Below are 26,494 nucleotides of genomic sequence, written 5' to 3'. Positions count from 1 at the left end.
GGGAATCAATAATGGAGTTTGTTTTTCATAAACTTGACTAACTGGTGTAAACATGGGTTCTCTTCAAAATTTAGTAAATCAGTTAGTAATGCTTATTCAATCCTACTGACAACAAACCGAGAAAAAGAAATAATAGAAAATAGCTCTATTAAAAGGCAACATATTTAGTTTAAAATTATACTTTTGGCATCATAATGTGTAACTCCTGATGTGCCTGAGAGGTGCACCAGTAGCATGAGACTTGCATGGAATTGGGAGGTGTCTAGTCTTTTCAACTTGACATACATAGGATTGGGCATCCCACATTTTTTTGCATTCTGAACCAATATCTCATATCTAAAATTCCGCATAATACGTTTTTTAAATCATGTATTTAGTTTTAGGCAACCTAAAAGATGTCCTTTCCTTAACAAGTACATATGAAAAAGAAACAGACCAGGAGATGCACCACTGCAATTCAATCATAGGGCTGAGAATACACCTTTCTGCTGCTTTATTCATATTTATTGACAATATTTTGTTAGATTGTGCATGCATTTTATCAGTGCAAACACCACTAAAAGAGTTTTATTAAAGACCTGTTTCCTGTGCAACTAGGTAGAAGTCATGGACAGATTAGGGGACAAAGCAGAATCACATTAATCTCATAAGTAGGAACAGTTCACTGCTTAGGTTTGTTGTGACCGGGAAGTACTGGGGATCCAGTTTTCACAAATCATCCGCGAGAATAGCACATAATAGATAGGCTCCACCAACAGTGACAGGAAGTACATTACCAAAATATACCTAAAAAAAAAATGAAAAGTCTTTCTTGGTAACTTGTCAGTTATTGTCTTTTCTCCAGCCTGGGTTGACACATCACTTGGAAAAAATATAACAAATATACCGCGCTGTGTAATATAATAAAAGCAGCCAACACAGCCGAAGACAGCCAGCAGAAATATCACAAATATGGAAAAGGTGCAGCGCTTAAATATATACAAAAAGAAAGGGTTCCCCTATTGGTGGACTTTTTAGGCACGTATAAAAAGGCGTAGAAGAGTATATAAAGTACAAATAAAGTTTATTAAATAGAAAAATACTAAAAACTATGACAATAGTGTGACGTCTATTATGGGAATGCGAATCAAGCAGTTTTACATTTGTATATATAGAGTGTAAAAGACAATGCACTTGCACCTAACACGTTTTGGAGTTAATTAGCCTCCTTCCTCAAGGATGGGTGTGAGCTAACAATAGTTATTAACACTGTATTGGCTGACTTGGCATTCCATAAAACTTTCGATTAAAAACAGCGAGAATGACACAGTCTGTCTACCCAGTATGTTCTTGATTCCGAAAGAGAATGCTTGTTTTGCATATTAAAAATGAAGTTCCTATATAGATAACGGTGAAATTTCTATCAAATGGTTGTATATATATAGTGTTATCTTCTAAAAAGGAAGAGAGAGCCCATAGGGGGGGGCGTATAAAAATGAAGAACTTGAGGCTCCACTGAGGCCGATAGGCAGGTCCTGGAGGTGGCTCAGTAGATGTCGTTTTAGAGATGTGTGGTGAGTGGATAACAAGCAGGTAGATGTGTGTCTGTTCAGGCTGGTGTCATCCCACAGACTGCAAGCGCTTAAATATATTGTATGGAAAAATTATGATACTGTATATCACTAATATGACAAAGTGAAAAAAATGGAAAAATAAATGAATACTTGTGGAATGACCCTGTGGATGATTAAACAACAAATGTCTATAAAATGACAAAGATAAAGTCCACTACGTGATAGTATCAATTAATAATGAAGTAACATATCTGAAGAGTCTTCAAAGGAAAAGTTGTTGGGGGAAACAAATAATTGGAGGAAAATCTTGTGAGAACACCGTCACCAGTTGTGTGAAGGCTTACCAGAGCCGATGGACTTAAAGAGGCATATACCACTTAAGTCAGCCAAGCATGTAGTAATAAACACTATATATGGTATGGAGCCATCAACGATCAGATAATCACGACCACAATGGAGATTTGGGAACAGCACTGGTCAGCAGTAAATTCTCTAAACAGGTAGGTTCAGGTGCAGAGGGGAGCAACCAGATAAGTTTCTCATATCCATATGTTGAAACCCAGAAATAAAATAGAGTTCCACATAGTGTGATTCTGTATGGAAAATATTTATTAAAAGAAAAAGTGAAATTGAACACTCACATTTTCTGTAGTAATCAAAAGCATTTAACAAGCAAGGAAAGGCGCAGTGGTGATGGCAGCATTCAACTCGACATGTTTCGTCTGAGTAAATGTCATCTGGGGTATGATATATTTGTCATTTTATAGACATTTGTTGTTTAATCATCCACAGGGTCATTCCACAAGTATTCATTTGTTTTTCCATTTTTTTTCTTTTTTTCACTTTGTCATATTTGTGATATACAGTATCATCATTTTTCCATACAATATATTTAAGTGCTGCACCTTTTCCATATTTTTGACACATCACTTGGAACCTGGTAGAAAGAGGCTCAGCCCAGCCTCTTGTCTGCAATCCTCTGCCCATATCCCTTGCTCCTCCTCGCAGGGAGGTTTCTTGGCCATATTTTGCAGGAAGAGGTCTGGGACTACTTTCCTTTGAGTATCGGGGAAGAGCCAGCACTAGGCTGTGACTTACCCCCTTTGGTGGGCTGCTGAGTGTCATCCCTTCTGTTGGCAGTGCAGGGCACTCCTCTGGACAGATGACTAATTCTTCTGGGGCTGGTACTGTGCTGAGGGTGTAAAGGGATGTCCCTGCTTAGGGACACTCTGGAATAAGTTCACTTGACCAGCAGTGTCAGAAGCTAGTCCAGGTGGGATACCACTGCTTCCTAGTCACAGCAGCTCCTGGTTCCTAGGCTGTGAAGGCCACGGGTAGATGATGTCTGGGCCTGCTGGTGTCTCTTACCCTCAAAGCTTCCTGGCAAAGGCAGCACGGATGCTGGAAGACAGTTTTGGGGCTTTTCCATGTTGCTTCCCTACTAAGATTTAAAGTACAATAATAGGCAGCCTGCATATTTTATTGAACCCTGATTAAAACACCTGAAAGTTACACGATAATAAATATAATAAATTACATTATTATTACCCTAGCATGGAGCTGCGATTGGGGTCTGTAATTCCTCCCCCACTGTTCCTCCTGAGCTGGATAATGTCAGTGATGGTGGGGGAGTTCTGGAGATCTTGCACATCATTTCATTCCACTGTGTTATCATCTGCATCTCCCTCAAGGAGCTACAGTTCCCATGATTCCCTATGCCTCCTATTGTGCTGAGTCTATTTTACATGTCACATGTCCATCTATGAATCAGAGGGTGGGGGCATAAATGGCTTAATCATGAGGGGTAGTGAGCAGAGCCTTGATGTACTTTCTACAGTATTTTGATTGACATGCCAGGCCTTTCCATGGAATGTAAGAGGTTCGGCCGGCTGTATTTCACACTTGGCAGGGACTGCTGCGTTTGAGAGTCTTTTTGGGGGTTAGGTTTCATGTAAAGCCTGGTTGTGTACTTTGCTTGTTTCAGGCCTAGGCTTATGTAAAGGCCTTTACATCCCTGCTAAGTGCTAACCCATAAAGAATAAATATGTGGCGATGCTAAGAGAACCTTGTTAATTTTTTATTAATTATTAAATCATGTTAAATTTGCATGGACTTCCTTTATGGTGTAAATAGGAGCTGTTATCTATTAGATCTCAATTGGCTAACCTAATACCCTCAGTTACCCTTTAACATTGACCTTCTATGAGGCTTGTGTATATGTTTTCAGATGTCTAAGCCTTTACTATAGTTTCATCATTGGACTCTATATTGTACTTCCTTTGCAGTCAGATCTATATAATCTTTTTTAAAGGGTAAGTTCACCTTTGTACACTTTTTTTTATAAATTCCAACTCCCCTATTCACCAATATAGCATTCATGTACTTTTTTTGCAAAAATATTAAAGCTTTCCATTAAATCTACAGTCACTTACTTTTCTTGTCCTAATCCACGTTTCCAGACGTTTCCATTAGTAATGTCTTTCTTCGTTACAGACTGTAGGTCATGACACAGGCAGGAGTTGACCAGCTGACCTCATTAGCACACACCCTGCATCATCCATCCATCCACCCACTCCCAGGTGCACATTTCTTAAATGAAATGCAATCAATCAGTGATCACCCTTCTCACTAAATACACAATATACAATCAGATTACATAGTGTATGGCCATGTTTATACACCTAAAATTACTAGTTGCGCTTTCAGTGCCATTAATTGTTAACGGCACACCAAACACAGAAGCAAACGCATATTTTGCCATGTGAATAAACGAGGGGCAAATGCTGCAAAACATACAGTAAAAAACACACAACCCACAAAAAGACAAAATGTCCCATTAACCACATGTAGTGCAGCCAATTTAAATCAACGGGCTGCCTTATGCGAGTCACAGGAAAAACGAGACACAAAATGTGCGCTCCCACTATGCTAGATGTGAATGTGGATTGGAAGTGAAATTGGTGCGGTAACACAAGAACAATGAGACCAAAAATCATAATAAAAAACGCACCAAGCTCCACTCTAAAAAAAAAAAAGAAAAGTTCTGAAGCTTCTTTGGGGCGATTGCTGTGTGTAGGGCAGCCCATTTCGGTGGATGGGCTGCCTTATGTGTGATAAGTTAAAATTCTCCAAAACGCCTCCCCCACCTCGCAAAAAAAAAAAAAAACGCATGTGGGAATGCGAGTTCTCGCTATACAGTTGTGAATGGGGCTTGACAGCTGAGTGTTTCTGTCCACTCCCTCCTATGTATTTGTATAAAGGTGGCTACAAAGATACACTATGCAATCTGTGTATTTAGTGAGAAGGGTGATCACTGATTGATTGCATTTTATTTAAAAAAATGTGCCCCTGGGAATGGGTGGGTGGATGATGCAGGGTGTGTGCTAATGAGGTCAGCTGGTCAATTCCTTCCTGTGTCATGACCTACAGTCATGACCTACAGTCTGTAAGGAAGAAAGACATTACTAATGGAAACGTCTGGAAACATGGATTAGGACAAGAAAAGTAAGTGACGTAGATTTAATGGAAAGCTTTGATATTAATGCAAAAAAAGTACATGGATGCTATATTGGTGCATATGTAATACTAATTTAGGACTAGCCCTTTTGGAGGAGAGTCTTTTCTGCTGTATTTGTTTACCTTTAGATAATGTCCTTTAGTTTTTGATTATTACTGTCCAATTCGGCAGAAGGACTTCATTTGAAAAGGTTTTTGGAGAGGCATTTTCTGTTCCTGTAGGAGGAGGTGCCTATCTCTCATGTGCTGTCCTGGAAAATTCCTGGAAATTGAATTATCGATAACTGTAACTAGATTTTATTTATACGTTTTTTGTTTACAAGGTTTTTATTTTACATTTTATCAAGGATGGAACTGTACCTTGTTTATTTCAAGATTTTGGGTCCAAAATAAGATTTTGGGTCCAAAATAAGTTTCAGAAATGTCTTTCATTTGTGGTGGCAAAATGTTCCATAACCAAAGTGCTGCATTGAAACATTTATTTAACTGGTCTACAATAAATTTGTATAGGACTGACTGAAACATAATATATACTCAACTGTATATGGATACAAAATGATGTTATTGGTGATCTGACTGAGAAATTATGAATAATAATTCTCTTCAATATTGTGTGCTGGGTAATTAGACATAGACATTGGTGCTGTTTAACCACATTCTTAGTGCAGGGGTGAAGATAAGAACTGAGCCGGAGATGGAGACCGAAAGAAAGAGCCAGAGGAAGATACGATCGAGAACCTGAGCTACGAATTTCCAGTCTTGTACAACCTAGAGATAAAGAATTCAATGTTAATTAGTTGTAGTTTCCCATAAGTTTGTTTTAAATACTTATTTTTTTTGTGTGGATTTTTATGTTTAACATTTTTCACCCATTTCTACTAAGAGATTGTCCTATATTTCTTAGATATCTACATGTAAGGAGATCAAACCACTAAGCTACAGTTTTAGCCGATTAAATGGCAATGCTATGTTACAGCTTTTAGAGGACATCTATCAAAAACAAATAACTTTTCTTTTACCCATATGTGTAGCTTACATATATACAGTGTCTTGAAAAAGTATTCATACCCCTTGAAATTTTCCACATTTTGTCATGTTACAACCAAAAACATAAATGTATTTTTATTGGAATTTTATGTGATAGACCAACACAATGTGGCACACAATTGTTAAGTGGAAGGAAAATGATAAATTGTTTTCAAAATGTTTTACAAATATATATCTGAAAAGTGTGGCATGCATTTGTATTCAGCCCCCTTTACTCTGATTATCCCTTACTAAAATCTAGTAGAACCAGTTGCCTTAAGACGTCACCTAATTAGTAAATATAGTCCACCTGTGTGTAATTTTATCTCAGTATAAATACAGCTGTTCTGTGAAGCCCTCAGTGGTTTGTTCGAGAAGCTTAGCGAACAAACCGCATCATAAAGGCCAAGGAACACACCAGACAGGTCAGGGATAAAGTTGTGAAGAAGTTGAAGCAGGGTTAGGTTATAAAAAAAATATACCAAGCTTTGAACATCTCACAGAGCACTGTTCAATCCATCATCCGAAAATGGAAAGAGTATGGCACAACTGCAAACCTACCAAGACATGGCCGTCCACCTAAACTGACAAGCTGGGCAAGAAGGGCATTAATCAGAGAAGCAGGCAAGAGGTCCATGGTATTTCTGGAGGAGCTGCAGAGATCCACATCTCAGGTGGGAGAATCTGTCTACAGGACAACTATTAGTTATGCACTTTGCAAATCTGGCCTTTATGAATGAGTGGCAAGAAGAAAGCCATTGTTGAAAGAAAGCCATAAGAAGTCCCGTTTGCAGTTTTTGAGAAGCCATGTGGGGAACACAGCAAACATTTGGAAGAAGGTGCTCTGGTCAGATGAGACCAAAATTTAATGTTTTGGCCTAAAAGGCAAACTCTATGTGTGGCAGAAAACTAACACTGCACATCACCCTGAACACACCATCCCCACTGTGAAACATGGTGGTGGCAGCATCATGTTGTGGGGATGCTTTTCTTCAACAGGGCAGCTGGTTAGAGTTGATGGGAAGATGGATGGAGCCAAATAAAGGACAATCTTAAAAGAAAAACTGTAATGCCCTGTACACACGGCCGGACATTGATTGGACATTCCGAAAACAAAATCCATGGATTTTTTCCGATGGATGTTGGCTCAAACTTGTTTTGCATACACACGGTCACACAAAGTTGTCGGAAAATCCTGAACACGGTGATGTAAAACACGTATGTCGGGACTATAAACGTGGCAGTAGCCAATAGCTTTCGTCTCCTAATTTATTCTGAGCATGCGTGGCACTTTGTGCGTCGGATTTGTGTACACACGATCGGAATTTAACCGATTGGATTTTGTTGTCGGAAAATTTTATATCCTGTTCTCAAACTTTGTGTGTGGGAAATTCCGATGGAAAAAGTCCTATGGAGCCCACACAGGATCGGAATTTCTGACAACACAATCCGATCGCACTTTTTCCGTCAGAAAATCCAACTGTGTGTACAGGGCATTAGAGTCTGCAAAAGACTTGAGAATGGGATGGAGATTCCCCTTTCAGCAGGACAACAACCCTAAACATACAGCCAGAGCTACAATGGAATGGTTTAGATCAGTGGTTCTCAACCCTGTCCTCAAGTACCCCCAACAGGCCATGTTTTGGGAATTTCTCTTAGATAAAATAGCTGTCCAAAATACCAAGCCATTGACTCTGATTTAAAGCATCTGTACAAGACTTGCTGCTGTAATTGCAACTAAAGGTGGTTGTACAAAGTATTGACTCAGGGGGGCTGAATACAAATACATGCCACACTTTTCAGATATTTAGTTGTAAAAAATTTTGAAAACTATTTATCATTTTCCTTCCACTTCACAATTATGTGCCACTTTGTGTTGGTCTATCACATAAAATCCCAATAAAATGCATTTACTTTTTTGGTTGTAACATGACAGGGGTATGAATACTTTTTCAAGGCACTGTAATCAATATACCGTATAATCCTTGGTCTGATATATTTCCAAATGTTCAGAATTTTGAGAATTTCATAGCTTGGTCTCTGCATTGTCCAAGTGTAGCAAAAGCTTAAAGCGGAGCTCCAGCACCAACCTCCAAAAATTAAATCTATAAATTATGTAGCTGCTGACTTTTAATATTAGGACACTTACCTGTCCAGGGATCCCACAATGTCGGCACCCCAGCCTATTTTTCAATCGGTTCTTGGGTGCTGACGCCGCTATTCCGTGTAAGAGAAACCGGCAGTGAAGCCTTGTGGCTTCATATTCGGTTCCCTACTGCACATGCACAAAGTGTGCTGTGCTTTCTGAATGGCCTGGCGGTGGTGGAAGGAGGAGGGGGCCAAACTTTTAGGGGTCCCTCGCTCTCCCAGAAGTGGGGATGGGTACCTGTCAAAAACAGGTACCCGCTCCCCCCGAAAGGTGCCAAATATGCCAGCAGAAGTGTGGGGGGGGGGAGAAGCAAACAAGCGGAGTTTCCCCTTTTGGGTGGAGCTCTGCTTTAAAGTATATCTAAAGCCAAAATGGTTTTGTCATTTTGGGTAAAATGGAGATAGTGTTTAAGTAGAACTAAAGTCATACATAAAACAAATATGGGCTGCAGCATTTAGTTGTAAGTGCAGTGACACTTTTCCCTTAACTCTCTGCAAAGTCTCAAAAATACTTCTTGATCCTGCTGGTGAATTCTCATGCAGCTTTCTGTGATGGGGACAACATTGTTGCAATGCTACTGAATTAAAAGCAGTATTGTCCAGTATGTGGTCTGTGGCTGATTGCACTACAGTGGGATGAGAGATGTTGGCAGGTGTTGTGGATATCAATATTGTTATTGGCGGCTGGTCTTAATTTTTTTTGGGGGGGGCGCAAACAGTGCACCGGCCATCCCACCTCCCGGGTCGGGTTGGTCAGTCGGTCAGTGCACTTACCTCAACCACGGGCGACTTCCCCGGCTCTCCTCCGTGGGCATCACGAGCGGGCATCTCCTTCCCCTGCTCAGCGGCTTCCGTCTCCTCCCTCCTCAGTGGCCAATCAGAACGCTTCTCCTTTGGGAAAATCGGGAAACGCGCCTCACGTCCGCGCTTCCTAATTGGCGGAGAGACGATTCAGTGTTAGAATAGCGAATATTCATTCACTATTCCAACACACCTGGGTGGGCTCCGAGCGCAATGCTCTGCGTCTGGAGCCCACCCTATTTTGAAGCCTATTACAGCCTCTGATGGAAAGCGGAGGCGGCGCTCGTGTGACCTTAATGGACAGGCCGCCCTGTTGTTACTGCTGATTTACAAACCTGACGCTTGTCAAGCAACAGCTGACCACACCTATCCTGCTGAATTGACTGTGCTGCTGAAACCCTTCCACTGCGAACTGCTCTGGAACTTGCTGGCAAATCTGACTGTTTCAGAGGAGTTCATTTCCCAGCCTTCTCCCTACTCGCATGCCACAAATAAAGTTCTTTAGCAAGGAACATACATTCCACATGAATAATTATGCTACCAAAATTAGTGTGTGCTCTAAATTGCATCCAGCATTGCTCCTGTCATTTTGTTGAAGCCCAGAGCCCCTGAACAGCAGTAAATCTTGAAGCAGAACTAAACCCATGGATTTGATGGTTTTAAAAAACTGTTATATTGCCGGGATTGCCAACTGTCACATTTGCTTGTGTCCTCAACCAAACCATCAAATGACTGGTGTCATAACGCATTACATGTACAGCACCATGGCAGTTACAGATCAAACAGAAGCAGCTTCCTTGACATATATGGGATTTGGCTTTTGATAAACTAAACCTCTCCCAATGTAATAAATATACCTCTCTGTGGCATAAAACAATGTTGCCTGAACTTCTCTTGATTCCTGATACTGATCTATGGAGTGCAAGGGGTGTATATTTCTTATCCCATCTTTTGTGTTCTGGTAGCCTCAAAACATTTGATAGGTTAAAAGTGGAATTTGCACTGCCCGACTATATGTTTTTCAGGCACTTACAAGTCTGACATGCCTTGCAGACTCAAATCACTTAAGCATTACCACAATCAGTCCCAAACTCTATAATGGAAGTGGTTAAGAGAACAGAATCCCACAAATTGATCTCTGTGTATTGTGGCATGTTACTTCCTTCCTCGCCCCCACTGGCCTATGGAATTAAATCACGATGGGAGGTTGACATGGGCATGATAGATGGTGAGTAATGGAGTGAGGCTTTGGACACATGTAAGGCAGTGTCACCTAAGCTATCAAACCACTTTTCCCAGCTGTACATAATGTACCGTTCCTATCTTATTCCTCTTAGACTGGGTCAATATAAAATAGGACAAGGTACTACACACCCCATGTGCTCCCCTGATGTGGGTACTATCTATCACCTGCTCTGGAAATGTCCGGTTATACAGGGTTTCTGGTCACAAGTTATTAAATTCCCTTATGATACCATGGGCTATCCAGTAACCTTACACCCTAAACAGTGTCTGTTAGGTATATTTCTCAATCCAGATCTAGACAAATTCACTAAGGTCTTCTTGCTTGAAACTTTGTTTTCCGCCAGAAAAGTGATTGCCAGACAATGGATGAGGACCACACCTCCTAAATTTACCACCTGGATGCTCAAAATAAACAACACCTTGCCATTTTTATATACTGATAGGGGGTGCCCGTCTAAATACTATAAGATATGGGACTGTTGGCTACAGACATTCGAAATGTGTGTTTAACCATGATGTGTTCTTGGAAAGGTCTTATTGGTCTTGTGCCAATGTCACCTGAGAGTATTTATCGATGATGTTTCTGTTTATACATGCTTTACTATATATAAGTTCATTGCTTCTTTTGTTGTTGTGTGCCTTGTTACACTTGGTATACTTAGGGGACAAACAAAATCCCAATTTATGCCTTTACTTAATTGTACCTTTGTTACCTGGTATTCTGTACAATTAATATGATCCTATATTTGTACTTACTTTAATAAAAGTTACAGTCTAACTAAAAAAAAAATATACACTACAATCATTATTAGCACATAAAAACATAACATACATACTTACAAAATTTCAAACTTTAAGTCAATAAATAAAAAATATTTGTAAATTTAAAAAATGGAGAGTAACTGAGCATGTGCAGTGCAGGGTGAGACAGTATATTACTGGATTTTAAACACCATAGGCACTTATTTTTAATGTTTTACATAGCTATACCTGCAAAAGAGGCCATCCTAAAGTGATCAAGCAGGAAATAATTTTCTGACTAAAGTTCCACTTCAAGTTGTTACCTGTTGCTCAGCTATACCACTAAAATCAGCACCACCACCATGTGATTGTATGAATAGCTCAAAGAAAACAAAGTATAATCATACTTACTTGTCTAATAAAGTGTTCTTTTTTGACATGTGTCGAAATATATTTTATAGAGTCTGATGCCTTTTCCAAAAAAGCAATTAGAACCCTTTCTCCGTCACTAGCTTGAATATGTTTTCTTTTTCCAGATGGCTTTGATTTTGTTGGCTGTCCAGTATTTTCTGGGTCTAGGAAGGAAAATCGATCAACATGTCCTTTCATACACAACAACTTTGGGAGCTTCTGTAAGAAAAGGCCTTTCACCCAGGGAGCCATTGGATGATATGTTGCTGAGGAACGGTGGTGGACATTAATGACAAATACAGTCACTATTATTGACAACGTAACAAATATCATAATGAATAAAAGATATTCTCCAATCAAGGGAATTACCTTTGAAGAGGACGGTATGATTTCTTCGATGACAAGAAGGAACACTGTAAGAGAAACTAGTACAGAAGTTGACAATGATAATTTCTCCCCTTCATCAGACGGCAGATAGAAAACAAGAACAGTTAAGAAGGATAGTCCCAGACAAGGAACTATAAGGAAAAGAGTGTAAAACAAGGGAAGTCGTCTCAAAACAAAAGAATATGTGATGAATGGATATGAATACAGCCCATCCTTCCTCATTCCTTTCAGACCTGTTGCATTTAAAATGTCCCATTCTCCATTATCAAAGAAGTCCTTTCTATCTACATTTGCATCAAGAAGAATGAGATCAACCATATTGCCATCATAAGTCCATGATCCAAATTTCATTGAACAGTTTTGGCGATCAAAAGGAAAATATGTGACATCCATAGTGCAGGAGCTTTTATAACTGGCTGGTGGAGTCCACGTTACTGTTCCATCATATTTTATTATTGCTTTTGTCATCAAAGAGCCTTCAAAACGTCCATCGGCACTGTAACATAACAAAGATTCCAAATATATCAATTGTTTCTAAACAACTTTCTATGTGACCACGTGACCATGTGACCAGGAAACTGAAAAAGGGGTCATTTTGCTGCTCTATGTTTGATATCCATCTAAAAAATTTTAATAACTGACTGAGAATCGCTTTTTCAAGTGGCATGCATTTATATTTCACTGTCTGTGCTGGGTGATATTCCCACATAGCCTACATACTTTGTAAGGCTTAAAATAACAAACATAATAATTACCTGCCCTGTGCAATGATTTTGCATAGAGCAGCCCCGATCCTCTTTTTCTGGGGTCCCCCGCTGGCACTCCTGGCTCCTCCCCCCCTTCTGAGTGCCTCCATAGCAAGCCACTTCTGCCTATTCAATAAATCCAAATAAGTGCGCTCACAGTCTGTATGCAAATGTAATGACATTAATTGAATATGATTAAATTAATTAAACGTACATGAATCAAAGTGCAATGGATTGAATATCCTAAAATAAGTGCACACTAGTGTGCAAAAAAACACATATATAAAAAACTTGAATGTATGCTGAATTAGTGATCACATCAATATATCACCAAACAAAGCAAAATTCATCAACAGTGAAAATACGTGAAAATAGTGAATATAGTCCATAAACTGAACGACAGAAAAAAGTTCCATGAGTGTATGCCAAATTCATGAAAGTAGGAGAACACATCCACAATCCATCAAGCCGTAACCCATATAGTTGAAGGGGGAAGAGAAGAGTATATAGATGTGACTCTCAGTTGAAGTGAATCCAAAAAATATTGAAGGTGGACCCTTACCCGAAATGGTGGACCTCCCTGTTGGCGAGGTCTTGCACGCAAGCAGATTTAGCCCTCTGCGGGGACCATGAAGTGATGGCGTCCAACACAGCTGATGCGTCAAGCGTCTCCAACCTGGCGTGGTCCAAATCGTCTGCCTGAAGGGGGGGAACACTCACTCCAATGGCAAAGGACCTGGATCCTCCTCGCTCACTCCTGCAAGTCTGCTGCGACCGCGGTCGGAGGAGGAGTCCAGGAGGGAGACTGACAGCGCAGCAGACTTGCAGGAGTGAGCGAGGAGGTTCCAGTTCCTTTGCCATCGGAGTGGGTGTCCCCCCCCCTTCAGGCAGACGTTTTGGACCACGCCAGGTTGGAGACGCTTGATGCATCACCTGTGTTGGACGCCATCACTTCACGGTCCCCACAGAGGGCTAATTCTGCTCGCGTGCAAGACCTCGCCAACAGGGAGGTCCACCATTTCGGGTAAGGGTCCACCTTTAATATTTTTTGGATTCACTTCAACTGAGAGTCACATCTATATACTCTTCTCTTCCCCCTTCATCTATATGGGTTACGGCTTGATGGATTGTGGATGTGTTCTCCTACTTTCATGAATTTGGCATACACTCATGGAACTTTTTTCTGTCGTTCAGTTTATGGACTATATTCACTATTTTCACGTATTTTCACTGTTGATTAATTTTGCTTTGTTTGGTGATATATTGATGTGATCACTAATTCAGCACTTGATACATTCAAGTTTTTTATATATGTGTTTTTTTGCACAGTAGTGTGCACTCATTTTAGGATATTCAATCCATTGCACTTTGATTCATGTACGTTTAATTAATTTAATCATATTCAATTAATGTCATTACATTTGCATACAGACTGTGAGCGCACTTATTTAGATTTATTGGTATATTTTACAAAGGTATTGGTGTTTTGTTCGTGCAGCTATAGTCTTGTTCTTTCATTTGGGTTTTTTAGCATGGTTTTTCTAATTTTTATTTACTTCTGCCTATTCAACCACTGTAATTCACAAAGCTTTAACATTAGGATAAGGATCGCTACCCCCGTAGGAGCCACTGGTGAATAGGGATTCCCCACCCTGCACAGCCAGGCACACAGAATTTCCACAACACTCTTGAGTCAAGAAACACTTGGGATTAGGGGCATTATGGGATGCAGGGCTGGCCCAAGACATTGGGTGCCTGGGACCAAGAATGAAATGCTGCCCCCCCCCCCAAAAAAAAAAATCGCGCCCACCAAAAGGCCTCCACATCCATTATTTTATATCATGATAACTAAAGGGGATCGGTCACGGCGGTCTACATGTATAGGAGTATAAAGTGGACCTGTCATGGCTCTATAAATGTATGTAGGAGTATATAGAGGACCTGCCATGGCTCTATACATGTATGTAGGAGTATATAGAGGACCTGTCATGGCTCTATACATGTATGTAGGAGTATATAGAGGACCTGTCATGGCTCTATACACATATATAGGAGTATAAAGAGGACCTGTCACGGCTCTATACATGTAAAGGAATATAAAGAGGGCCTGTCATGGCGCTATACATGTATATAGGAGTATAAAGAGGACCTGTCATGGCTCCATACATGTATAAAGGAGTATACAGATTACCTGTCATAGCTCTATATATGTATATAGAAGTATAAAGAGGACCTGTCATGGCTCTATAAATGTATATAGGAGTATATAGAGGACTGGTCATGGCTCTATACATGTATAAAGGAGTATAAAGACTACCTGTCATGGCTCTATACATGTATAAAGGAGTATAAAGACTACCTGTCATGGCTCAATACATGTATATAGGGATAGAAAGAGAACCCGTCATGGCTCTATACATGTACTGTATATAGAAGTATAAAGAAGACCTGTCATGGCTCTATACATGTGTAAAGGAGTATAAAGAGGACCTGTCATGGCTCTATACATGTATAAAGGAGTATAAAGACTACCTGTCATGGCTCTATACATGTATATAGGGATAGAAAGAGAACCTGTCATGGCTCTATACATGTACCGTATATAGAAGTATAAAGAAGACCTGTCATGGCTCTATACATGTATAAAGGAGTATAAGGGGGACCTGTCATGGCTCTATACATGTATATAGGAGTATAAAGAGGACCTGTCATGGTTCTATACATGTATAAAGGAGTATAAAGACTACCTGTCATGGCTCTATACATGTATATAAGGATAGAAAGAGAACCTGCCATGGCTCTATACATGTATATAGAAGTATAAAGAGGACCTGTCATGGCTCTATACATGTATATAGGAGTATAAAGAAGACATGTCATGGCTCTATACATGTATAGAGGAGTATAAACAGGACCTGTCATGGTTGTTTACATGTATAGGGGTATAAAGAGGACCTGTCATAGCTCTATACATTTATAAAAGGAGTATAAAGAGGACCGGTCATGGCGCTATACATGTATAGGAGTATAAAGAGGACCTGTCATGGCTCTATACATGTATATAGGAGTATAAAGAGGATCTGTCATGGCTCTATACATGTATAAAAGGAGTATAAAGAGGACCTGTCATGGCTCTATACATGTAAATAGGAGTAGAAAGAGAACCTGTCATGGCTCTATACATGTAAAGGAATATAAAGAGGACCTGTCATGGCTCTACACATGTTTATAGGAGTATAAAGAGGACCTGTCATCGTTGTTTACATGTATAGGAGTATAAAGAGTACCTGTCATGGATCTATACATGTATGTAGGAGTATAAAGAGGACATGTCATGGCACTATACATGTATATAGGAGTATAAAGAGGACCTGCCATGGCTCTATACATGTATGTAGGAGTATAAAGAGGACCTGTCATGGCTCTATACTGGTATAAAGGAGTATAAAGAGGACCTGTCATGGCTCATTACATGTAAAGGAATATAAAGAGGACCTGTCATGGCTCTACACATGTTTATAGTAGTGTAAAGAGGACCTGTCATGGCTCTATACATGTATATAGGAGTATAAAAGGACCTGTCAGGGCTCTATAATGTATATAGGAGTATAAAGGAACCCATGCGTGGCCGGTGACCGCGATGTCCGCTGGCCAGCCGTGATTGCTCTACAGAGAGCCAGAACGGTGATCTGTCAATGTAAACAGACAGATCCCCATTTTGACAGGGGAGGAGATACAGATGTGCTGTTCCTCGTGATTAGGAACAGCGATCTTTCTCCTCCTCTAGTCAGTCCCATCCCCCCAAAGTTAGAAACACCACCCAGGGAACACATTTAACCCCTTGATCACCCCCTAGTGTTAACCCCTTCCCTGTCAGTGACATTTACACAATAATTAGTGCATTGTTATAGGATAAATCGCTGTATAAATGTCAATGGTCCCAAAATGTGTCAATCTCTGGTCTGTCCACCGCAATGTTGCAGTCTCGCTAAAAATCGCAGATCACCGCCATTACTAGTAAAAAAAATATATAAAAATGCCATAAATCTATCCCCTATTTTGTAATCGCTATAACTTTTGTGCAAACTAATTAATGTACGCTAATTGCGTTTTTTTACCAAAAATATGAAGAAGAATACATTTTGGCCTAAACTGATGAAGAAAATAGTTTTTTTTTTTTTTATTTATTTTTTGAATATTTATTATAGCAAAAAGTAAAAAATATAGTTTTTTTTTCAAATTGTCGCTCTTTTTTTTGTTTATAGCGCAAAAAATAAACACAGCAGAGGTGATCAAATACCACCAAAAGAAAGCTCTATTTTTGGGTAGACCGTCGCACAACCGTGCAATTGTTAGTTAAAGCAATGCAGTGCTGTATCGCAAAAAATGGCCTGTCATTGAGCAGCCAAATCTGGCTGAAGTGGTTAACACAGACAAGTGAAAAGCATTTTTTGTCTGTGTTGCTGTTGGAGAGTTACCCTTACTTCCTGTATGTTAAAACATTGTCACCAGTGTCTTATAACCACCGTTCACCTTGGGCCACTTGTTCCTTTGTAATAGCTATCAGAAAAGCGTGCTTCACCATTATACACATCAGAATAAAGTGTAAAGCTGTCATTGCTCCACACAGGAGGGGAGGAAACCAAAGTTCGTATGTAACTCATTTGAGCAAACTTGTACTGAGACAATATAGGGTTTGAATCACTGCATTTACATAATTACAGAAATCTTTTAATTGTAATCTTGTCAACCAAACTCGTGTGGCTGCTGATACACAAACATTGTTCCTTCTTGCTTTATAGAAGTTTCCTTTTCTAACCTTAAAGCTGTATTAAAGTGTAACTAAACCCACAGCAGTAAAATTCGTCTGTGTATGCAATAAAGCATGCTTGTTATGCTCCCTGTGGAACCTAAGGGGTTAATCCTCTGCATTGTGTAAAAAGGCTGTTTCACCCTGTTTTCTCTGATCCGCCCCTTCTTTTACTGTCCCCAATCCATCTGCTGATAGTACAGAGCCTTGGAGGCACTCTGCGCATGCTCAGTTTGATGTATATTGCTAGAAAGTTTTTTTATTTTTTTGGGAGGGTACATATGATTAGCACAGGGCCAATCAGCACTGTCCAGACAGAGGGTCAGGGGTCATGCAGCCTCATAAGACAGTCAGAGGAGAATGAAAACTACAAGCTTTACAAGCTTTAACCAGTGCTCGGCTAGACACTGATAGAAGTCAGGAGACTGCTGTTATGTACCTGATAGGAGACTGAGTTGATGAGGCTGGCATCTCTTATATCTCCTGTCCTGGACCCACTGAGGATGAGACAGAGGAAGCCGAGGCACAGGAGGGACACGAGTGCCTGAGGTTGATGATTCTGGGCCAGCAGCTTGTCAGGGCTCTGGAGACTGCAGCATGCAGTGGTGTGCAGAGCTGGAACAGAAGACAGCAAGGCAGGCATCCGAAGGTTAACAGAAGCCAGGGTCATAGGCAGAAGCAGAGTCTCAGGAATAGCCAGGGTCGTCAGCAGTAGAGATGAGCCCAATGTTTGAGTCGAACATAAGTTTAACTCGAACATCGGGTGTTTGCTGAACAGCGAACATTATGCGTGTTCGCGGCAAATTTTAAAGTCTATGGGACACTAACATGAAAAACCAAAAGTGCTCATTCTAAAGGCTTATATGCAATTTATTGCCATAAAAAGTGTTTGGGGACCTGGATCCTGCCCCAGGGGACATGTATCAATGCAAAAAAAAGTTTCAAAAACAGAAGTTTTTTCGGGAGCAGTGATTATAATAATGCTTAAAGTGAAACAATAAAAATGAAATATTCCTTTAAATATTGTGCCTGCTGGGTGTCTATAGTATGCCTGTAAAGTGGCGCAGTTTTCCCGTGTTTAGAACAGTACCACAGCATAATGACATTTCTAAAGGAAAAAGTCAAAACTGCTCGCGGCTGTAATGAATTGTTGGGTCTCGGCAGTATAGATAAAACTCATTGAAAAAAAACGGCATGGGTCCCCCCCCCCAAGTCCATTACCAGGCCCTTTGGGTCTGGTATGGATATTAAGGGGAATCCTGCGCCAAATTAAAAAAAAAATGGGGTCCCCCCAAAACATTTTGTCTCCATGTTGATGGGGACAAGGGCCTCATCACCACAGCCCTTGCCCGGTGGTTGTGGGGGTCTGCGGGCGGGGGGCTTATCAGAATCTGGAAGCCCCCTTTAACAAGGGGACCCCCAGATCCCGGCCTTCTTCCCCTGTGAATTGGTAACGGATGTTTTTAAAACTTTTTTTTGCATTGATACATGTCCCCTGGGGCAGGACCCAGGTCCCCAAACACTTTTTATGGCAATAAATTGCATATAAGCCTTTAGAATGAGCACTTTTGGTTTTTCATGTTCATGACCCATAGACTTTAACGGTGTTCATGTGTTTGTCTGAATTTTTTGCCTGTTCGCAAGTTCTGGTGCGAACTGAACCGGGGGAGGTGTTCGGCTCATCCTTAGTCAGCAGGCGGGCAGCGGGGTACCAAATCATAAACAGAGCCAGAGTCAGGAACAGAGCCGGGTCAGAGGTGAACAGCAAGACGGGAACAAGATACACAGCCAAGGTCAAGGAACACGCCAGGTCAGCAACAAGGAGAGCATACAGGATACGATCAGGATACAGGACACAGCCAGGGGCGAACTGACCATTGAGCCACTCGGGCACTGCCCGAGGGCCCTGGGCCACTAGGGGGCCCCATCAGGGTTGCCAGCCTCAGTAAAACCAGGGACAGTATGGACCAGGGACAGCCAATAGACAGTATGGACCAGGGACAGCCAATAAAAACATGTCTGTGTATACTGTGTGTGTGTATACTATGTGGCCCCATAATCTCTGATTGCCTGGGGGCCCCATAATCTCCTATTGCCCGGGGGCCCCATGAGTTGTCAGTCCGCCCCTGGACACAGCTAATGTTCAGTCAGCAAAGAATAGGAGACTAGGCTCCCTTTAAATAGCCCGTCTGACGCCAAGAGGAATTGTGCTTCCGCGACCATGGACTTCCGCGCACATGCGCTTACCTGTTAGCTGTTCTTCTGGACAAACCATGCACCTGCGTACATCTATGTGCCAGACGTCCCGCAGGGATTCCCTGACAACTGCTATATACTGCTGATAAGAAAAGGTATTTAGCACTTTATATTTACTAAAATTATTTTATTTCTATGTTCTGTGTTCTGTGGGAGACCAGATATAGTGAAGGCAGGGTTCTGGGTTTAGTAACACTTTAAACCCCAAAGCAAACATTTATTATATTGCAGCTTACCAATTCTTAGACGTGGCGGCTGTATTCATTTTCCTTTTTAGGCTTTCTTTTCCTTATTTTCACCTGGGGATCTGGCCATTTAGTCTGTTGTTTTTCAAAAGAACAAGCTCTGTTGCAGATGTAGCAGTTACAGGCATGAGACAAACCATTTGCTTACAATGATCAGCTTTTATTTACTGTATTCACATAAAACCTTTATCCCAAAAAGATAAGGAAACTATAGCTGTAACTGCCCATAAAGTGTGAGCTGGAGTCTAGCTTCAATTTGTTAGTGTATCTAAATTTGCCAGTACACTCCCCCCCCCCCCAGACTGACAATGCTGTCTGCTGTGCCCCTTGTTCTCATTCATCCAGAGTGGGGGCATTCAAATTCAGGAGGCATGTTACTGGCCAGATCCACAGGTAAAAACAGAGGGAGAAAAGGCCTACAAAAAGGAAACTAATGCTGCCTCCACATCTAACAATTGGTAAGCTGCAATATATTACATTTTTGGTTTTGGGTTAATTATCACTTTAAGTAAAAATATGAGTATGAATTAATCCAGGTTCTCTATGAACAGTGCCTTAGATATTAGACCAGGATATCACACACCGCATACTAATTAGAGTAATTGTTTTTGTATATCACTTGGTAAGAGAACAAAACATTCTTACTTTTCAAACAAGACAATATCAGGAAGCCACAATGACTCAGAAGGCACTCTAATATATGTAATTCCACCATAATCCTTAGGATTCCATTTTAACTTTAGGTCCACCCATTCCTAAGGAAGGAAATTACAGAAATGCAATAAATATTAATGGATTCACAGTGTGTGTGACAGAAAAAACACAGTGTGTGTGTGAAACAGAATTATATGCATGATATTGGATTAGCAAGTTGTGGGAATTTAAAAGACAACTAGAGGTGCAACCATCTTCCAACCATTGAAAGTGATCCTATTTACCATGTCTGGGTCACCCAAGCATGCATATTTATGCCTATGGACCAAGGGGAATAAGTGCAGCTAGAAATGTTATGAGTTCAGTGGACTTTTGTTTTCTTGATTTGTAAAATTAGCCAATATTGCTTGATATGCTCTGCAGTAATTAGCTTATACATTATGTCAGGTCTGAGTTTTCATTTCCAATCATTTTTATTGCAAAATTTACATGGTATATAAAAGCATAAACATTGTCAAATAAATGTCAAAGAGCCGAAACATCCTCCGATACCATTATACGCCATAATGTAGTGACTGAGGGACAGGAAAATCTAGAAAAACTGGGCCTAATGTTCAGGCTCTGCCTAATAGAGCAACCACATATTTAAGGCTGTGAGCCCAGAAATACCAGCAACTGGTTACTAAAATGAGATAAAAAAATATAAATGAAATAATTGTGAAGTAACATTTCAAGAAAAAAAAGGGCAATCATAGCCAAGTAGGTCTAAATTTTAAAGAACATCTCTGAAATACAAACTGTACTGCTGTACTGAGAATTCTCTTGACTGAGAGATGCAGGAGGCATTATAATATCCATGTAGAGGTGTGTGAGGTTCCCCCTTTACATCTGGGAAGTAAGTGGCTTAGAGGGTGGGCTTTGGCTGTGGAAGAAATGTTGTCTTCCAATTGATTCCATTCACTGGAATATCTTAAAGCTTGTGGGCCCTGATGCAAAGTTGACCTGGCTCCCCCTCCCCCTCACTACCACCTGCTGCTTCCATTATGTGCCAAGATGTTCCTGCTGCTGGCTGCCGGTACACACAAGGTGGGGCCAGGCAGGCCACACCATAAGCTGCCAAGTGAAAGTGGTAGGCTTGTATGTAAAAGAGGAAATTTAGAGGGCCTGGCCTGGCAAAGGGTGGGCGTGCCCCCTGATTTCCATATTCACAAACCAGCCCACCTCTTTCACCCGGCAGCTCAGAGTGTGGCCTGCCTGGCCCCGCCTTGTGCACATGACATGTTGTACTGGGATAGGCAGGGGAGGGGGGATGAAGGGCCTGCCTGTCAGCCTGTGTAGGTGAAAACGGAAAAGGCTGGACCTGGACCCTGGCATGGGCCTCTGTGTTTACTAAATTACCTATGCAGGGTGACATGGAAAGTGCTTTTTCTCCAGCGACACAGTGTTAGGGCTGGTTCACTATAGTTACAAGCGCTTTGAAGTTACTCATCTTCAACGCTTACTGTAAAAGATACTTTCCTTTTCTCTCAGTATCTGATTTTGCTCCCCCACTACCAGCTGTGAATTGACAGCTTGTCCCTGTCTAATCTGTAATGTAAATGTAGAGCAGGTGTACAGGAAGAGGGGAGACAGCAGAGTTCTGAAGCCTGAATTGAATGACATTACTGCTTCTCTTTGAGGATGGATTGCTCCAAAGTGCTTGCAGATGCAGAAGTCTTTAAGAATTTCTTTAAAGCAGATTTGCGGCTCGTAGAAAATATGTAAATATGTAAATGTCCACAGCCTGATCACAGTTCCGCTTTAAAGTTATTGAAAGTTGTATCCCACAGTTTTCTGCAGTTTAGAGTGTAAATGGTTCTATAACAATAAGCCTGAACACATTTAAAGATTGTGGGCATGGGTCTTCTTCAGATATTAGAATCATTATTTTGGATGCTTTTCCCAGTGTGTAATTGTACTATATATACTTAGCTTACTGTTTTACCAAAATAACACACAGCTAAGAATGTAAATAATAAGTATTTAGATCTATATCAATCTTCTAGATCCACTTGCTGTAGTGGAACAGTATTATATACAAGTAGCATATACAATATGTATGTGCTTTAAAGGTCAAGAGGCATAAATTATATTACCTGTCTCAGCCAAACATTTGTGGTCATCAGCTGTTTCTTTTCGTCCTGTCAAGAATATAAAAGGAAATGAGATATATATTTTTGGAGAGAGAAAATAACAGGAGAATACAGAAGTACAGTGCCTTGAAAAAGTATTCACACCCCTTGAAATTTTCCACATTTTCTCATGTTACAACCAAAAACGTAAATGTATTTTATTGTGATTTTATGTGATAGACCAACACAAAGTGGCACATAATTGTGAAGTGGAAGAAAAATGATAAATGGTTTACCAATTTTTTTCCAAATAAATATCTGAAAAATGTGGCGTGCATTTTTATTCAGCCCCCCTGAGTCAATACTTTGTAGAACCACCTTTCGCTGCAATTATAGCTGCAAGTCTTTTTGGGATGTCTCTACCAGCTTGGCACATCTAGAGAGTGACATGTTTGCCCATTCTTCTTTGCAAAATAGCTCAAGCTCTGTCAGATTGAATGGAGAGTGTCTGTGAACAGCAATTTTCAAGTCTTGCCACAGACTCTCAATTGGATTTAGGTCTGGACTTTGACTGGGCCATTCTAACACATGAATTGGCTTTGATCTAAACCATTCCATTGTAGTTCTGGCTGTATGTTTAGGGTCGTTGTCCTGCTGGAACCTCTGAACCTCTGCCGCAGTCTCAAGTCTTTTACAGACTCTAACAGGTTTTGTTCTAAGATTGCACTGTATTTGGCTCCATCCATCTTCCCATCAACTCTGACCAGCTTCCCTGTCCCTGCTAAAGAAAAGCATCCCCACAAAATGATGCTGCCACCACCATGTTTCGCAGTGGGGATGGTATGTTCAGGGTGGTGTGCAGTGTTTGTTTTCTGCTGCACACAGCGTTTTGCTTTTAGGCCAAAAAGTTAAATTTTGGTCTCACTAACCAGAACACCTTTTTCCACATGTTTATCCCCCACATGGCTTCTCGCAAACTGCAAACAGGACTTCTTATGGCTTTCTTTCTACAATGGCTTTCTTCTTGCCACTCTTCCATAAAGGCCAGATTTGTGGAGTGAACAACTATTAGTTGTCCTGTGGACAGATTCCCCCACCTGAGCTGTGGATCCCTGCAGCTCCTCCAGAGTTACCATGGGCCTCTTCGCTGCTTATCTTATTAATTATCTCCTTGCCTGGCCTGTCAGTTTAGGTGGATGGCCATGTCTTGGTAGGTTTACAGTTGTGCCATCCTCTTTCCATTTTCAGATGATGGATATAACCTAACCCTGCTTTAAACTTCTCCACAACTTTATCCCTGACCTGTCTGGTGTGTTCCTTGGCCTTCATGATGCCGTTTGTTCACTAAGGTTCTCTAACAAACCCCTGAGGGCTTCATTGAACAGCTGTATTTATACTGAGATTAAATTACACGCAGGTGGACTCTATTTACAAATTGGGTGACTTCTGAAGGCAATTGGTTCACCTAATTTTAGTTAGAGGTATTAGAGTAAAGAGGGCTGAATACAAATGCACGCCACACTTTTCGGATATTTATTTGTAAAAAAATTTGAAAACCATTTATCATTTTCCTTCCACTTCACAATTATGTGCCACTTTGTGTTGGTCTATCACATAAAATCCTAATAAAATACATTTACGTTTTTCGTTTTAACATGAGAAAATGTGAAAAATATCAAGGGATATGAATACTTTTTCAAGGCACTGTACGTGCAGAACTGACATTTTCATTGTGTCACTTATTTTAAATAATATCCCATCAGATTTTATATGTCAAAACTTTGATCTTAAATAGACCATAAATCTTGTGTAGGGTCTGTAGGAAGGACTCTTCTTGTGGGTTATAGTCTTCCTTCCATGTTTCAGTTTGGGATGGAGGAACTTGACTGGGCTGCACAGAGTCCTAAACTCAACACGATAGAACACCTGTGTGAGCTAGGCCTTCTCATCCACATCAGTGCCTGACCTCACAAATGCATTTCTGGAAGAATGGTCAAACATTCCCATAGACACTCCTAAACCTTGTGGGCAGCCTTCCCAGAAGAGTTAAAGCTATTATAGCTGCAAAGGGTGGACCAACTCAATATTGAACCCTACGGACTAAGACTGGGATGCCATTAAAGTTCATGTGTGTGTAAAGGCAGGAGTCCCAATGCTTTTGGTATTATAGTGTATATCTATATATTTTCATCTATCTACTCATGTGATTTCTCTTGCTATCTAACAGTACACAGGCTGTTGTAAGCTCTGTATTGCTCCCTCTCTCTTATCACAGCTCTCTAGCAATACCTAGATATCTATACAATTATGTGTAAAAACCTATGATACCTCCTTCCACTTTATTTCCCTTTATCTTTTCTTTCCCCCAGAAAGGTAAAATTAATTTGTACACAGAGTTTTCACAACTGCTATCCAGGGTTTGCCAGAGCGCTGTGACATGGGAAAGGATACAATAAATAGCTTACAACAGCACAGATACTGTTAGATGGTATAGCAAGAGACAAAAGGCCACCCTACCAAAAATTAGTTATTTCCAAATAGAACCATATGTTGATAAAGCAACACATTGCTGAAAAATGATTATTGATAAGTATACAAACAAAAAACTATTTATATTTTATTGCTTAGCCATCTAATGAGCAATCAGAGAAAGAGAACATTTCAGGGGCAATTTAATGGTTGGGTAATACCACATTACTTTTGTACAATTAATTCTGTACAGTTTTTAGGATGGAAAGTCTACTTTAAAGTGGTTGTAAAGGTTCAGTTAAAAAAAACAAACATGTCATACTTACCTCCGTTGTGCAGTTGGTTTTGCACAGAGTGGCCCCGATCCTCCTCTTCTGTGGTCCCTCCGCGGCGCTCCTGGCTCCTCCTCTTCTCGAGTGTCCTGCCAGAGAAGCGCCCTCCGACGGGACACCCGTGCGGGCACGCTCCCGTGTCCTGCTGCTGCGTCCGTAGACACAGACAGCAGGACTCGGCTCTGACCCCGGGCCCGCGTCATCTGATTTGATTGACAGCAGCGGGAGTCAATGGCTGCGCTGCTATCAATCTATCCAATCAGGACACGAGACACCGGCCCGGGGCTGGTGTGCTCGTTCCCATTGTGGGAATTACAGGACTCAGGTAAGTATAAGGGGGGCTCGGGGGCGCTGCTGCAGCACAGGAGGTTTTTCACTGTACTGCATAGAATGCATTAAGGTGAAAAATGGCGAGGGTTTACAACGCCTTTAACCACATGCCGACCGGGCCATAGCCGAAAGCTTATTCTGGGAGGGCGTCCATGGATGTCCTCCCAGAATGTTGCTCCCGCGTGCCCCCTGGGGCGCACACCCGGGAATGTCCGTGGCCAGACTCGGCGCATTACGGTTTACGGTAAATGCCCGCTGACAGCGGCCATTTACCACATGATCGCTCCGTCAAACGACGGAGTGATCACTTGTAAACAAATCGGCGTCATGTCTGCTTCCTCTCTCCCCTCTCTGTACCGAATGGTACAGTGTGAGCGGAGAGGGGAGAGATCAGGTGCAGCAGCGCTTTGGGCTGGATGTGTAATGCCCACAGCACTAATATGTAACAATTCCTGCTCAGCCATCCTCAGCAATACTCATCCATCCTCAGCAATACTCATCCATCCATCCATACACATCCATGCTCAGCCATACTCATCCATCCATCCATACTCATCCATGCTCAGCAATACTCATCCTTCCATCCATCCTCAGCAATACCCATCCATCCTCAGCAATACTCATCCATCCATCCTCCATCCACCCTCAGCAATACTCATCCATCAATCCATCATCAGCAATACTCATCCATCCATCCATCCTTCCTCAGCAAT

The 26,494-nt window shown here is 41.1% G+C and overlaps 1 protein-coding gene across 3 annotated transcripts in view; it reads right to left on the bottom strand.

Moving 5' to 3' along the window:
- Nucleotides 1–5,534: 5,534 nt before the first annotated feature.
- CHRNB3 (cholinergic receptor nicotinic beta 3 subunit) overlaps nt 5,535–26,494 on the bottom strand; it is a 93,846-nt gene continuing 72,886 nt past the window's right edge. For 2 of the 3 annotated variants that reach the window (XM_073597628.1, XM_073597634.1), the window contains 4 exons: nt 22,675–22,719; nt 20,531–20,640; nt 11,442–12,324; nt 5,535–5,837 (listed from right to left, as the gene is read on the bottom strand). In XM_073597628.1, the coding sequence (XP_073453729.1) occupies nt 5,694–5,837; nt 11,442–12,324; nt 20,531–20,640; nt 22,675–22,719 (1,182 nt within the window). In that variant the 3' untranslated portion in view covers nt 5,535–5,693. The remainder of the gene's footprint in view (nt 5,838–11,441; nt 12,325–20,530; nt 20,641–22,674; nt 22,720–26,494) is intronic. The other variant, XR_012235745.1, reaches the window with a different exon arrangement.

The sequence above is a fragment of the Aquarana catesbeiana genome, linkage group LG01 (assembly GCF_042186555.1).
Source record: "Aquarana catesbeiana isolate 2022-GZ linkage group LG01, ASM4218655v1, whole genome shotgun sequence".
Classification (NCBI taxonomy): Eukaryota; Metazoa; Chordata; class Amphibia; order Anura; family Ranidae; genus Aquarana; species Aquarana catesbeiana.
This window is presented reverse-complemented; position numbering and strand designations above follow the sequence as displayed.